At 43.1% G+C, this 17,146-nt stretch overlaps 1 protein-coding gene across 1 annotated transcript in view; it reads left to right on the forward strand.

The window, feature by feature from the left end:
• The first annotated feature begins 14,597 nt into the window (after nt 1-14,597).
• The window catches only part of LOC148026784 (chaperone protein dnaJ A6, chloroplastic-like), a 47,327-nt gene continuing 44,778 nt past the window's right edge, over nt 14,598-17,146 (forward strand). The window contains exon 1 of the mRNA XM_087691315.1: nt 14,598-14,923. Coding sequence (XP_087547441.1) covers nt 14,805-14,923 — 119 coding nt within the window. The 5' untranslated portion in view covers nt 14,598-14,804. The remainder of the gene's footprint in view (nt 14,924-17,146) is intronic.

Below are 17,146 nucleotides of genomic sequence, written 5' to 3' on the forward strand. Positions count from 1 at the left end.
TGTCAGTGTAGTAATACACAGGCGGCTAGGCGGTGGAGGCGTCTTTAGCCCCAACAACCTCCCACTTAAAGGCGAATATGCCCCAATGAGGAGTGAAAAGAAAAAAGAAAATACAGTACAATGTACACATGTATAACAGGATGAGGAAAAACATCATCTCATCCAACACTCATCAATCTCCTGAGGAAGGCAAAGCGCTCAATAATGAGGCTTTTCATGAGCAGATCTGCAGGATTTTCATCAATGGAGATCTTAACAAGGTCAACAAACTTGTCCTCCACGACCCCACGTATGAAGTGATACCTCACCTTCATGTGTTTCGTCTTCGTATGGAAGACCGGATTCTTGGCTAGTTGAATAGCACTCATAGAATCCAAATGCAGCATAGGTATACCATCAATCCCAAGGTCATGAACAAAATGGCCTAACCATATGGCCTCCTTGCAGGCCTCGATGGCTACAACATACTCGGCCTTAGTGGTAGATAGAGCCATACACTTCTGAAACCTGGACATCCAAGAGACAACACCTCCAGCATAGGTGAATACATGGCCAGAAGTGGACTTTCTACTATCTGCATGTCCTGCATAATCAGAGTCTGTGTAACCCACAACTCCTGTATCTTGGCTGCCATAGCAAATACACATATCTGTTGTGCCCTTCAGGTACATCATAATACCCTTCACGGCATCCCAATGTTTCTTCCCAGATGTAGCCATATAGTGTGCCACAACACCAACTGCAAAGGCAATATATGGACGAGTGGCTATCATGGCATACATCAAACTACCCATGACTGATACATAAGCGATCTTGGCCATCTCGGCCCTTTGCTCATCTGTCTATGGACAACAGTCTGTGGACAATCGGCTTGTGAAACCTTCACATAAGAAGGCAATGAATAGCCAATAGGCTTCACGTCCCACACGTGGAAATGCTCAAGGACTTTATGAATGTACTCCCTCTGTGAGAGGTAGAGTAGTCCCTAATGCCTGTTGCGTTTAATGCGCATACCAAGAATGTGAGAGGTCTATCCCAAATCCTTCATCTCAAAGCTCTTATTTAGCTGAGATTTAAGAGCATCCACATAAAGTACCAAAATAAGCAATGAGCTATCACGGGCTTTCTTCGTGTAAAGACATGGATCCATAGCACTCTTGCTGTAGCCTTGTGACTGCATAAAGGCATCAAACTTATGATACCACTCCCTAGGTGCCTACTTCAAGCCATAAAGACTTTTCTTCAACTTACACACTAGGTGCTTCCTGCCAGGTTCTGCAAAGCCCTTAGGCTACTCCATGTAAATCTCATCATGCGAATCCCCATGCAAGAATGCGATCTTGACATCCATTTGGTATAAATCCAAGTCAAGGTGCGCGACTAAGGCCAAAACCAAGCATAGGGTGGTCACCTTGACCACAAGAGAAAAGACTTCATCAAAGTCAACTCCATGCTCCTGTTTAAAACCCTTAGCAATAAGTCTTGCCTTATAAGCTGGCTTGGGATGCCTAGGGGTACTTTTCAGCTCTTGTACACCCATTTTCATGGCAAAACCTTCTTGCCCTTAGGCAATGCAACCAAATCACAAGTCATATTCTATGCAAGAAGTCTATCTCAAACTACATAGCCCTCTTGCATGACATATATCTCCTCAATTTTCACACTAGATCTCGCAGGCACAATGCTACGATTAGAGGACTTTTCTTGTACTTTGTCTTTCCCCTTCTCTTTGTGCTTCTCATTGTGTAACTCATGACATTGTGGGTGTATATGACCCTTCTTGCCACAATGGTGACATGTCACTTTAGCATTTCTCCCACGAGACTTATTACGTGACTTGCCACGTGATTTAGACCTAGACTTCTACTAGTCTCTGCCACGGCCATTCCCACAGTCATTCATTCCATTACCATCTCTGCCTCTAACAGTCAAAGCATGGGACACACGAGAGGCATCCAAGTTCTTACGGTTGATCTCTTCATGTAGAAGAGCACTCTTTACATCAAGCACGTTCAAAGTAGTAGCAGAAGCACATAAGATAGTGTGGAATACATCCCATGACTCACTCAAAGTCCCAAGTAAAAACAATGGAGTAACATCATCATTGAAAGTAATACCCTGCGAAGTCAAGTTCTTGAAAATAGTATGGAACTGGCTCAAATGAGCAAACATCGTTACATTCTCCTTCATGCGCAGGTCCATAAGCTGCTTCAGCCAATATATCTAACTTGTTGGACTTTTCTTGTCATAGAGGTTCTTGATCTTATTCCAAAGATGCCAAGCACTCTGCTTCCTCAACCACATTGTAATGCACATGTTTAGTGAGAGACAAGATGAGGGTGGACTTGCATAACACATCAAGCTCCATCCATTTGTCATTAGTCATAGTTTCAGGCCGCTCTCCACTCAACCTTAGTGGCTTTATCTGCAATTTCTGCACCAACACCTATCAAACTTGGCTCTTCCAATAGGCATAATTCGTACCATCAAGCTTAATGATGTTGAAGATAGCACTGTCAGTGAAAGAAGATGCCATATTACAAGTTGAAACAGTGCAAATAGTTCAAAACTGCTTGCTGTTTTCTGCTATAAATAGCCAAAATACCACCAAAACCAAGGCAAAATGACCACAAACTGATAGCTAATGATGCTACCCACCAAGTACCATCAAAAGTACATAAAATCGGGATGATTCAGCATGAAAAATACATCACAGTCCATGCATAACTGCTTACTATAATAAATTACAACCAAGTACAATGAGAGCAAACTGTAGGCAAAATGAATGCACCAAGTCAACCACTGACTGTCAAAGCATAATCAAACCGGCATAAATCAGCATGTGACAGTCATACAAACACCCAAGCATGTCAAATGAATCCGTCAGTAAGTCGACACACCCCCTGTGTAATAGGGCAAAGTGTACACAACACTGGCAAGACCTGACACAAATAGGTGTATGCTCAGGGAGTGCAAAGCCCAAATCTGCCTAAGTACATCTATGAGGGCCATGGCATATCAACCATGCAACATCCAAGTGAAGATCTCAGTCAAGTATCCGAATGCTCAAGTAGCATAAACCGCCTGCTCAATGTTTGTCAAGCATCCAAAGATACTCCCACTGGCACAAAAGCCATAAGTGTCAAGCCCAAGTAAGCCGTAGTAGAAATCAACTCCAAGACAATGTAACCAGCATGTATAGAGATGGCATAAGCCAAGCATGTCAAGACCGGTCAGACATAAGCAAAGTACATGCCATAAGTACATCAAAGATGGAGATTCGAATGCTATGTGAAGTGAGCTCAAGCTCAACCAATGATCCGAGAGTAAATCCAAGCTCTATGTCGATCCTTGAGAGTCACTACATCAATGTATACTTCCAAGGCATAGCCCAAATCCAATAGGCATTAAATATCCATTGAGAAGTACGATCAGCCCTATTGTAAACAACATGAAATCATTGTCCAAAATTGAGCCAAATGATGGCTTGAATCAGCCCAAAAGCATAGCCAGACAATGGTGCATTATTTCCTACCATATAGGCATCAAGGGAGCATGAACAACCATTACATAAGCATGATCCATAGGCATGAGACAGTCAAGGACCATATGCTGGCTTGTTTTCTAGCCAAGAATTTGTGATGTCCAGCCAAGATTTGAAGTATGATCAGCCCAAGAAATGATCTCTCAACATGAGGCATACATCCACCAAGCATTAGGCATGCATATATAGGCATATGGGCATCAAATGATGTGTAAGTGAGCTCCAGTGAACCTGTAAAAGCTTGTTCCAGTCTTGAACAATAGATTTGTTGTACATTCCAGCAAGAATGGGCTCAATCGAATGCCACAAACCAAGTGGTAAGCATCAATGGCCACCAAACATGAGTGCCAAGCTTGAATAAGTGCCAAATGAAGAAGATAATGACGAAAACCAAGCTGTGCAGCTGTTGAATATGCAGTCCAGGCCTGCATGAAATAGGCGCAACCTACGTGGCAGGGTAGCAACACATTTTTGCTCCAATGTGGTTGATGGGGGGCTTGGGTAAGGTGCTAAAGATAGCCTAGAATAGGGCCAAGATAGCCTTAAAGAGATCCAAGTGAGATATGAGGTATGCAAGCTCCAATGAGTATGAGATATGGCTGCCCCCTACTTTGCCTTTGTTTATCCAAGTGCTGAGCTGAAAGTTTAGCTCCTGACTGAGCTCACAAGAGCCCAAGAGTACCCTAGAACAAGTGGTAAAGGGCGAGAAGGTGGGAGATAAAAAATACATACCATGAAGGTCAAGCTATGGCTACCATGAACATGAGAATGACTATAGGTATTTGTTTGAAAGCTAAAGCGATGCAAGTCAAGGTCAAGCTCCATGAGATCCAAGCTCTAATACCAGCTGAAGGTGAGAAGGATCAAATCTTGCACTTGGAGAGCTATGGTGGGAGAGCAAGAACAAGAAAGAGAGAGACACAAAATGGGAACTCCAACAGTCACAATGTGTGACGGGCCTTCCTTTATTCAAACTGTCACTGAAAGAATAAAGAATAACGTGACGGTGACATGCACCCGCCACCTGCAGTGTGCAGTGTAGGTACTATCAGTGTAGTAATACACGGGTGGCTAGGCGGAGGCGCCTTTACCCCCAACAATGTGTGTGTGTGTGTCCCAGCCACTCTAGACAAGGTGATGATTTTGAGAGGTCACATGAAACAGAACAGACAATCATCCACTTCGGTGGAATTGTAGATAAAATTAGAGAAGGAGAATTAATGCCATGCATGAATCAAAACCAATCATCAATCTTTAGGGGATTAAGGCCTTTAGCCCCTAAATCTTTTATTGTGTTTGATTGTGGTAGCTTTCTTTTTCTTAGCATTACTTGTGTGTTGGAGTGGGATGCTATGAGTAGTGAAGATTATGAAAGGTGAGAAGGATCGAAGCTTGCACACGAGCTATGGCGGGAGAGCAAGAGCAAGAAAGAGAGAGACAAGAAATGGGAACTCCAACAGTCACAATGTGTGACCGGGCCTTCCTTTATTTACTAGTCACTAAAAAATGAATGTAAAGAATAAAGTGACGTGACGGGCGCCCGCCACCTGCAGTGTGCAGTGGCGGGTACTGTCAGTGTAGTAATACACGGGGCGGCACGGCGGAGGCGCCTTTACCCCAATAACCTCCCACTTAAAGGCGAATCTGCCCCAGTGAGAGAGAAAAGAAAAGAAAAAGACAGTACAACTGTACATAGGTACAAGGGATGAGGAAAGGCAACATCTCATCCAATGCCCATCAATCTCCTGAGGAAGGCAAAGCGCTCAGTAGTGAGGCTTTTCGTGAGCAGATCTGCAGGATTCTCGTCAGTGGAGATCTTGACAAGGTCAACAGACTTGTCCTCCACGATACCACGTATGAAGTGATACCTCACCTCAATGTGTTTTGTCTTCGCATGGAAGACCGGATTCTTAGCCAACTAAATGGCACTCATAGAATCCGAATGCAGTGTAGGTATAGCATCAATCCCAAGGTCAGCAACTAGACGGCCTAGCCATATGGCCTCCTTGCAAGCCTCAGTGGCTGCAACATACTCGGCCTCAGTGGTAGACAAAGCCGTACACTTCTGAACCCTGGGACATCCAAGAGACAACACCTCCAGCATAGGTGAATACATAGCCAGAAGTGGACTTCCTACTATCTGCATGTCCTGCATAATCGGAGTCAGTGTACCCCACGACCCATGTATCCTGGCTTCCATAGAAAATACACATATCTGTTGTGCCCTTCAGGTACCTCATGATATCCTTCACGGCATCCCAATGTTTCCTACCATGTGTAGCCATATAGCGTGCCACAACACCAACTGCAAAGGCAATATCTGGACGAGTGGCTATCATGGCATACATCAAACTGCCCACGGCTGAAGCATAAGGGATTTGGGCCATCTCGGCCCTCTGCTCATCTGTCTGCGAACAATCGGCCTGTGATATCTTCACATAAGAAGGCAATGGACAGCCAATAGGCTTTACGTCCTGCATGCGGAAGCGCTCAAGGACTTTATGAATATACTCCCTCTATGACAAGTAGAGGAGTCCCTAATGCCTGTTGCGTCTAATGCGCATACCAAGTATGTGAGACGCCTGTCCCAAATCCTTCATCTCAAAGCTCTTCTTCAGCTGAGATTTAAGAGCATCTAGCTCATCATGAGCTTTCCCTGCTATCAGCATATCATCCACATAGAGTACCAAAATAAGCAATGAACCATCACGGGCTTTCTTCGTGTAAAGACACGGATCCATAGCACTCCTGTTGTAGCCCTGTGACTGCATAAAGGCATCAAACTTATGATACCATTCCCTAGGTGCCTGCTTCAAGCCATAAAGACTTTTCTTCAACTTGCACACTAGGTCCTCCCTGTAGGTTCTGCAAAGCCCTTAGGCTGCTCCATATAGATCTCATCATGCAAGTCTCCATGTAAGAAAGCCGTCTTGATATCCATATGATATAGATCTAAGTCAAGCTGAGCAACCAAAGCCAAGACCAAGCGCAGGGTGGTCATCTTAACCACATGAGAAAAGACCTCATCAAAGTCTACACCATGCTCCTGCTTAAAACCCTTTGCTACCAATCTAGCCTTGTATGCCGGCTTGGGATGTCCAGGGGTACTTTTCAGCTTGTATACCCACTTGCATGGCAAAGCCTTCTTGCCCTTAGGCAAGGCAACCAAATCCGAAGTCTCATTCTTATGCAAGGAGTCGATCTCAGACTGCATAGCCCTCTCCCAGGAGTGATTGTCACCCCTGCGCATAGCCTCATCATAAGTGAAAGGCTCTCCTACATCTGTAACCAAAATATAATGCATAGAGGGCTGAAATCTATCAGGTGGACGTCTGTCTCTAGCAGACCGTCTCACTGCAGGCTCTGCTGCCTGCCCAGCTGCCTATCCAACACCCTGACCATGAGCATCTGCTGCAGCTGTAGGCTGTCCAACTGGCTGTGTAGGAGCTCTAGGCTCCTCCTGAAAGATCACTCTGCGGATCTCAACCACTTTCTCAGGCTGCCTGTGCATCTTGTCTTCATGGAAGACTACATCATGGCTACGTACTATTTTCCGCACCTGCGGATTCCATAGGCGATAGCCCATCTCTCCTGAATCACGATAACCAAGAAAAATGCATTTAATGCTCTTTGGATCCAACTTACTCCTCTTGTCCTTGGGCACATGGCATAATGCCTCACATCCAAAGACACGGAGATGCGCATAAGAGGGTGGCTTACCAGCCCAAACTTCCTCTGCAACCTGGAAATCCAATCCACTAGAAGGCGATCGGTTTATGACATACACTGCCCTACTAACTGCCTCAGCCCAAAAGCTCTGTGGTAGGCCTGCATGGCTAAGCATAGAGCGGACACACTCCTGAATAGTCCTGTTCATGCGCTCAGCCAAACCATTCTGGGCGGGGGTGTAAGGGGCGGTCAACTGACGCTTAATACCCCTGTCATCACAAAACTGCTCAAAAGCACGTGAGACATATTCTCCCCCATTGTCAGTCCTAAGGCATTTCAGCCTATACCCAGTCTGGTTCTCAACAAGAGCAAGCCAACGTTGAAAGATTGCCAAGACATCAGACTTTTGCTTTATGGGATAAGCCCACACTTTCCTAGAAAAATCATCAATGAAGGTAACAAAGTACTTCGTGCCACCCATAGACATACACGGCATGGGCCCACAAACATCTGAATACACCAAAGCCAAGGGCTCACTCATGCATGGCCTACCCGATTTCTTATGCGTAGACCTATTCTACTTACCATAAAGATAATGATCACACGAGTCAAAACGTGCATAGTCCAAAGGCGGAAGATACTGCAAACCAGATAACATTTTCATTCCCTTCAAAGACATATGCCCCAAACGGGCATGCCAAAGTGATACATGTGGGATAGAGCCCATTGCCAAAACATGGTCTACAGAAGACCTAGATACAACAAGAGGATAGAGGCTGCGAGCCTTGGCGCCTCTAGCAAGCACAAGTCTGCCTTTGGTAATCTTCCAGGCAGAATCCCCAAAACAGACATGAAACCCTGCACCATCCAACTGTCCTGCAAACATAAGACTACGCATAAGCGCAGGTACATGACATACATCCCTGAGCAAAAAGGAACTGCCAGTGGAAAACTGCAACTGAATATCTCCACAGCCCACAATATCAAGAGACTTGTCATCTCCAAGTCTGACTGATCCAGATACAGTACGGTAAGAGTGAAACCACTCACGGTAAGGCGTCACATGGAAGGACGCACCTGAATCCAATAACCAGCACTGTGCATACATACTAGGTGTCTCAGTCAAGTGTGAAGCATCAGAAGAACTAGCTGCAAGTATGAACTCATCACTACCATCGGAATCCTCGGTCTGCATGACATTAATTTATTCAATCTTGACGCTGGACTTCACAGGTACTATGCTGCGATCAGAGGACTTCTCCTGTACTTTCTCTTTGCCCTTATCCTTGCGCTTCTCATTGCGCAACTCATGACACTGTGGTCTGATATGGCCCTTTTTCCCACAATGATGACAAGTGACATTAGCGTTGCGCCCATGCGACTTACTACGCGACTTTCCACGAGATTTAGACCGACCCTTCAGCGAGTCACGGCCACGGTTATTACCACGATCATTCCTGTCATTCCTGCCTCTAACTGTCAAAGCATGTGAAACACGAGAGGCATCCAAGTTTTTGCGATTAACCTCTTCCTGCAGAAGAGCACTCTCAACATCATTCAGTTTCAGAGTAGCACTAGAGGCACATAGGGCAGTGCGGAATACATCCCATGACTCATTCAGAGTCCCAAGCAAGAAAAGAGGAGTTACTTCCTCTCCAAAGGTGATATCCTGCGAGGTCAGGTTCTTCAGTATAGCATGGAACTGGCTCAAGTGAGCAGACATAGTCGCATTATCCTTCATGCGCAGATCCATAAGCTGCTTCAACCAGTACATCTGACTCGCCGGACTTTTCTTATCATAAAGATTCTTGATCTTATTCCATAGATCCCATGCACTCCGTGCTTCCTCAAATACATTATAATGTACCTGTTCAGTGAGAGACAATACAATCGTGGACTTGCATAGCTCATCAAGTTCAAGCCAGTCGTCATTGTCCATAGTTTCAGGCTGCTCCCCACTCAACCGAAGTGGCTTAATCTGAGATTTCTGCACCAAGACCTGCCAAATTTTACTCTTCCAATAAGAGTATTGGTACCATCCAACTTGGTGATGTTAAATATGGCATTATCAGTCGAAGAGGATGCCATAATGCAGGCTGGAAATGCACAGACAATGTAAAACTGCTGGTTGTTTTACTGCAGAAAATGCCCAAAATCCACTGAAATGAGCTCCAAATGGCGAGAAAAGTGTGCCAAAAGATGCTGCCCACTTAGTACTAGGTGCGGTACACCAAATCAGGTTATTTCAGCATAAAAAATACTGCTCAGTCCACCAATAAATGCTTTCTGTAATAAATTTCAGAATTGCAATAATGAGAGCAAACTGTCCCAAAACTGGATCTAATATCAACTAAACAATGCTAGGTCCAAAGCCGGCATAAAGAGGACAAAGCAAAGCCAAATGACAGTGAAAATACATGAGCATAACACCAAGAGATGTCAAATAGCATCTGCCAGTAAGAGGCACACCCCAGACAATCTAGGCAAAATATAGAACCAACTGCCAAAACCTGACACAAATAGGTGCCTGCTCAAAAGAAAGCGGATCCAAAATTGAGACAGCTCATAAGCATCCTGTGAACTAAGACATATACTCAATGCAACATCCAATTGTCAGAGTATAATCCCAAAGTCTCAATACATCCATAACTGCTCAATGACATAGACTGCTCCAATAGCATGTAATCCCTGCTCAAGGTCAAGTAAGCATGCAAGATGCTCCCACTGGCACAAAAGGCGTACAATCGAGTTAAGGACTCAAGCAACCCAAGACAAAGTACCAGTGACAAGTGACCAAGTCAATGCGTCATACGCTTCCCAAGAGCATGACATACATGAAGCAACTGATGTAGCAACCACTAAGCAAGACATAATCCCAATGGCAAGATCTCTGTCAAGTCAATACATCCAGTAGCAAGCCAAAGTCAATATCCCTGTGAGTCGGAAGTGCTCAAAACATCCAAATCGAAGCTCCAAAATATCTGTCAAGCATGGACGAACTAAGAGGCATCAACCACGGACCAAAGCATGTAATGCATAGAGCTTATCCGTCAAGTACAGACAATAGGCATAAGCAGCCCAAATGCCAGTCAAGTCGACCAAATTGCCAATGACAAACCAATAACAATGGAGCAAATGCGATGCTCAAAAGCATTCCGGAATCACGATCATGAGTTCGAAGTCGATCCCCAAAGTGTAATACATCATGACATAACCCATAGCATACATCCGGTATCGATAGAGAAGCAATACATGTGACAAATGAGCTTCAGCCCGCTCATGTACAACAGCTCTAAACAGTCCAAAACTGTCAATTTCCAGCCCAAAAACAATGCCAAATCATGGGCAAATCGAATGCATACATTCCCAAGACATTAAGCATCATGTAGACCGCATACGGGCATCAAACAAGGTAACCGGAGTAGAGTATAAGCATCAAATGCCAATGCCAAGTGTGGCTGCCATGTTTCCAGCGCTGTATAACAGTAAATAACAGTCCCAAATCAGCCAATATTTCAGGCCAAAATCATGGCATAATCATGTGCATACATTCCCAAGGCACTAGGCATCATGTAGACCGCATACGGGCATCAAATAGCACAACCGGAATGGAGTATAAGCAACAAATGCTAATGCCAATGGTGCTGCCCTATTTTCAACCTGTTATGACAGTTTATGACAGTCCCAAATCTGAAGAAATCAGCCCCGAATGATCAAGACCAGTGCCCAAAGCTTGAATGACATCAAACATGAAGTCTATAGCCCTCTTGATCAAGGTAGAGAGCAAGAAGCAATGGCCAAGTATGGAGCTGAAGTAGACGAGTGCTAACAGCCTGGAAAAAAATGGTACAATCTGCCCTGTTGGTGTTGAACTTGCTGCTGCTCCACATGGGCTGAAAAGGGGGTAATGGGGGGCTCAAGAAGGGCCTATCAAAGGCCTATGACAAGCCTCTTTGAGCCTTGATAGGTGTAAGGCACAATATGAGGAGAATAAGCTTCAAGGGTTTGAAGCCATGGCTGCCCTTGCTGTTTGCAACCTGTAGACTGAAATAAAACCCTGAAAGAATGATCAAATACCTCAGTATCAATGCCTTGAAGGTGCCTCAATAGGCCGGGAAGGTGCTCTCGGGAAGCCAAGGAGTGACGGGAGCTCGGGGAGATCGGATGTGGCTGCCGGGATGGAGATCCAATGGGTGAAGGGAGTCGATGCGAAGGTAGAGAAGCACCGAGTCGAGCTCGAGCAAGAGGAAGCCAAGCTCTGATACCAGTTGAAAGGTGAGAAGGATCGAAGCTTGCACACGAGCTATGGCGGGAGAGCAAGAGCAAGAAAGAGAGACATGAAATGGGAACTCCAACAGTCACAATGTGTGACCGGGCCTTCCTTTATTTACTAGTCACTAAAAAATGAATGTAAAGAATAAAGTGACGTGACGGGCGCCCGCCACCTGCAGTATAGATGGGTAGAAATTGTCTAAGAGGCTTTAGGTAGTATAAGTTAGATAGATAGTCTAGGAAGTTTTCAAAAGGAAGCATATCTCAAGGATGCCATAGATAAGAAGCACAAGAGAAGATGAAGGAGAAGAAGTACTTACTTGGAAGAGGCACCAAACAAAAAATGCAAAAGGAGCTCACAAGAGATGCAATGGTTCGCAAGAGAAGAAGGTCACCTTCCAAGTCAAAATTTCCCACTTCCATGCAAGGTCCATTGAAAGAGCATTGCTTGTAGCTAGATCCATGCTTGGTTCGACAAGAAAGCCTTTAATACAAGTAATATAGGTCCACTGAGAAAGCTATTAATACGAGCATGTCCTAGGCAAGAGTTGTAGAATGCATGTATGAGAGCGCTTTGGAGTCCCTTGGTGAATTCTTTGGGCTCGAGAGAAAATGGCCCTTCATCATTGCCAAGCTCCTATTTGATCTCTTCATCTTACTCCACCTCTTACTAGTAGTCACACTCATTAAGCTTGTATCGCACTTTGTGATGTTGGCAATATCACTATTCATTGACATGTTGCACTCTACGCTCTTGCAACTCTTTTTGTTCGTTGCTAGGGGCCAAATCTACAGAGAGCATGAATCAAGAGCAACAAATGAGCCATTTGCTACTAGTGGGAAGCTTGTTCTATGGTCCACATCATTGGCTTGCATGCATGTTTGTGGCCATTTGTGTGATAACGTTATTGGTTTGGCTTGTGTTTGTGAGCTTTCCTTGAGATGATGCTTTGTCTTGGCCCTTCATAGAATAGGTCTCACATGCACTTTGCTCTTATCAGACTACCACACTCTTAGGTAAGTCTCAGGAATACCTTACTTGCATATGCGGATTGCCCCCACTCTTATACATCCTTGTTCACTAGTCCTTACGAGCTCTCTCTTCCTTTGCTCATGTCTTGCTCCCCCCATCCTTTACTTTGTCTCTCTGCCAGCTTTTATCATCATCACCTTTGAAGCTCTTAAGAGCATAGACAAAAACCAAAATGACAAGGACGTGGTCATCCTTTTCCTGTGGATCGCATCTTCTAGTGCATTGTTGTGGCCCTTTAGATCTCAATGTGTGCTTTCCATCTTTGAGTCCCTCTGGATACATAGATGTAGATGAAGGCGACAAAGGCTTTGTGTTGCAAAAGACATCTATCGAGGGATACACAACACAAAAAGCCTTCATTAGCAAATTCACAATGATTCGAACTAATTTTTTGAAGCCTTGCAAACAATAGCACACTTGGTGATGAGTTGAAGCAATAAATTGCTAGGTATGAATATATGAGATGCACAAGTAATGATTTGAGATAAAGAAAGAGAGAGAAAATCAAGCAAGGCTTTTTAAAATTTATTTTTTTGAAAAATCATTTCTTTTTCAAAAGAAAGAGTGATGTAAACATAAGGTTACAAGTGGGCCACTTAAGTGAAGTGTGGGAATTTTTTTTGGAACAAGCTCCACCTTGCCACTACACCATTGTCTCTAAAAAGCAATGCTAATAAAGGTCCCACCAAGAAAAGGACCAATTGTACCTAGATGAGAAAATCAAATATCCTATTGAATGGGCCCTATATATCCTCTTACACTTCTCAAAGAAGCCAAGTAAACTTTACAACAATAAAGAAAAGGATTTGTAAATGAAGAGAAAGAAGGAAGAAGAACAAGAGCTTAAAGATGGCCGAGGAAGCTAAAAGTTGAAAACAAGGGAACCTATGTAGGGTAGCATAGGAGCACAAATACCAAGTTTTCATGGACACATATCCTTGAGGGGATGAGTGAGAGGTAAGCAAGCTATCCATAAAAGGGAAGAAAAAAGTGATGTCCCCAAATCAATACCAACATTAAGGATACATCAAGAGTGAACATAGAGAAGCTCAATCATGTGAGGTGTACACCCTTGTTGGCTTGAATACTCATAATTTAACATAAACTTCCTTTTTTCTTAAATGCGAAGAGCAAATATATAACCATTAGTGAAATAAAAAGCATTTCGAATGTTATAAGGTAATACTCCAAGACTAGGCCTCAGTATTAAGTTTACCAAGCTTTCTCCAAAACAAACTCCTTCTTAGGAGTCAACTTTTTGGACTCTTGAAAGTGTCACCTTTAGGAGTCTGGAAGGGAAGAAGAGACAACAAAGCACCTCTTTGTTGAAGGGAAGAAGAGGTGACAAAGCACCTCTCTTGGAAATATGTATAAGTGAGGCTTGTTAGATGGAAAGTCAAGTCTCAGACGGAAGCTACTAATTTGAAGGATTCTATTATTATGAAACCTTCTCTATTTTGGTGATTATTGTGGTCTTGATGCCACTACTATAAAGTTGGTTAATCTTCTCAAAGCGCCTTTGGCATTTGGCATTTTTGAACTCCAACAAATCAAAATTAGTGAACTTAGGGACAATTTGTTGCTATATATAAGAAGCTTAGAGATATCCATGGGATAATTAACATAAACTTACCTTGGCCTTTCTAGCTTTAAAGGTGAAATGAAATTATAGTAAAAGAACATTAGTGGCTCATAGACAAAGTATGCACAATACTTATAGATTGGATCCGAAGCTTATTGTAGGCATTTGGCTACAAATTCAATGTGGTGGTTGATAATGCCTTTGACAACCTAGTAAACGTTGTTCTTATAACAACATCCCCCTTGGTGAATAGATTGGGAGCAACCAAAATACTTTCTAGTTTCGATTGCCTTAATAGGCAGTATCTCTTATATGCTAGTTGATTGAGTGGTAGAAAAAGTGTAGCAAAAGTGAAGTGAGCAAGGGGGCATTGATTCACATGCGAGGTAGCCAAAGTGCAACTTGTGGGCATCAAGGGCCTCACAAGCCTTATCACACAAAAACACAAGCTATGAGAGCCAAACTTTATAAGCCTAGTAGAACCTCCTTGATGCTTGGTTGTAGCTATTAGTTGTGTGGCTTTGTGGTCTCATAAGAAGGCCACAACCGAGGTCACACATACACACGCACACACACATTCATAAGACAGTCCTTTATGGTGGATTATCATTTTGCACCACTGTCCGGAATGCGCCTCGTCCTTGCCAGCTTCTGATTGAATTCTTTCAGGAATCTTCTGCTGCTGCTAGGGTTCAGCGCTCTGAATGGCGCTTGCGGGCCCTTCCTCTGTACAGGAAGCTGCTGCTGCTCGGAATCAGCTCGCTGGCTTGCCCCATCCGTCATCCCTCCCTCGCTCAATCAGATTGAACGCTGTTTCTGTCAGGTTTCCGTCACTCCATCTTCTTCTTTGTACTTCAATCAAGACCTAAATAAAACTCCATACAAGTAGGTGGTTGTAGCTTTATGCGTTTTTTGGTATGGAAGTGCCCTATCAGACGCTGAGTATGCCTTCCAGAACACGGTTTCCCGTTTCTGTGGATGTCTGTTTCCCAACCTTATTGGTGGTTGCACTTAGTCAACGACCAAATCCAGTTATAAGCATATAAATCTAATTATCGCATGACGTCCGATGTCCCTGACGAACCTCTTCACTGAAATAAACTGATATAAGAGCTATTGGGTAGCAAGCTTGAGACTGATATCAAGGAATTCCTTGGTTTGAGTCCAGTGTGGCCATTTATTTATCGGTGGTTCTTCTGGCAGTTGTTCTGTAATGGACCCCAATAATACTAGACGGATGACATGCTTGCTAAGAACTTCGTTTTTGGGAACATTTCTTGACCAACCTATTCTGAAGGATTTGCTCCTACTTTTTATTGATGCTGCAAAGTTTCATCAATAAACTCCTAATGCGGGCCATTCGACAATCAAGGGGTCCAAATGTGAGAGATACTGAACATGGAACTCAACATTATTCTTGAGAAGGTATTTGCAGCTTATAGTTCGTTACTGCTCCACGATAGACCTCTCTCTTGAATTCTCGCAATTGCCCTTGATTGCATTGAACAATGACATCAATTATTGTTGGAAATACATGTGGAATTATAGTCAAACAACATTTGCAGCTATTGCTCAACCATACCAATGCCCACAATATGCTGAAATTTGGAGGTTTCAAAACTAAGTTATAATTCACATAACATACATAAATTATAATGTCAGTTAGAACCAAAGGTAATGTACCAATTGGCTAAGACTCAATAATGTTTTGAACATACCATTAGCATATAAGATCTTGGATTTACCTTAGTTGGATGCTCTAGGTAGGAATTATAATGTCACATAAGATTCTGTAGGTAGGAATACTATTAGCATATAGTTGTACGAATGCAACTAAGGTAAATCCAAGATCACAACATATTCGAGCTATCCATTACTAGAGAAGTGGAAGTGCTATTGCCTTCTTGAGTTTCACAAAGTACTTTGAACTCCTTGCCTTGTTGAACTTGAATGAGCTCAATCCAAGTTGGCTCCAATGGAAATGTGTTAAGGTAAAGTTGCAATAATTGAGGATGATTTATTAAGTCACCCTCTTCCATCCATTTTGCATCCATGGGTGAAAAATTTGGAAATTCACCAAGTTGCACTTGGTAATGCCAAAATTTGCTCTAATACCAAAATCTTGTTCAATTGCTCAAGCTCAAGCTGAATTTCAGTAGATACATTCTTTGGCCTATCTCCATGGAAATGTCTCCATGAGCTAACACGAAAGGTATTAAGTATCTTCCAATGCTAAGGCCATTATAGTCTATTATCCACATGAGTGGTCTTTTCTAAAACTTTGAAACGGTTGATAGTATTGCACATTCAACTTTGAATGTAGGTGTTGTTTGTCTTTGTTTTTTTTTAGCCTTACTTTCTTAAAGTGTAGAACCCGTGACCTAATCATTCTTTGCAAACATCAATGCACGTCTATGGCAATTAGTTGCCCTCTTTCACTTTTTGTGCAATCTTCGAAGCGCTTGTTAAACTTTGTAATAAGCAATATCTATGCTTTTCACATACTTATAAGTCTCAAAGATCTTATATTTAGTGTGTAAGATAGATGAAAGTTCCTTTTCACCTTCCATAATCTCAAGAGAGCCTTACCAGTAGAACTATGAACAACGTTGTTATCCACTGTGTCTTATGCTTCAATACATAACATCTCAAGAGATCCAAAACTATGAACTTTGCTTCTTTTGATCATCATTTGCTTGTAGATGTAAGGAAGATGAGAATTTCAACACACTGTTCATATTCTTGAATAAGTCGTTTAAGGAAGATGAGATTTTCAACATACTACTCATGTTCTTGAACAAGCCCTTTCAAAACAAACTAGTCGTGCATGGATTTGTATAATTGACTATGGATTTTGGCATGGCATGATACATAAATAAATATTTGATGCACAAATATTCATGCCATATGATTAGCCTCGATGATCTTGAGAGGAAGCAATGGTGGGATGTGGAATAGAGAGAGAGAGAGAGAGAGAGAGAGAGAGAGAGAGAGAGAGAGAGAGAGAGAGAGAGAGAGAGAGAGAGAGAGAGAGAGAGAGAGAGAG

This window comes from Lygodium microphyllum, chromosome 13, assembly GCF_053477565.2.
Source record: "Lygodium microphyllum isolate KBCC chromosome 13, Lygodium_microphyllum_v1.1.10, whole genome shotgun sequence".
Lineage (NCBI taxonomy): Eukaryota > Viridiplantae > Streptophyta > Polypodiopsida > Schizaeales > Lygodiaceae > Lygodium > Lygodium microphyllum.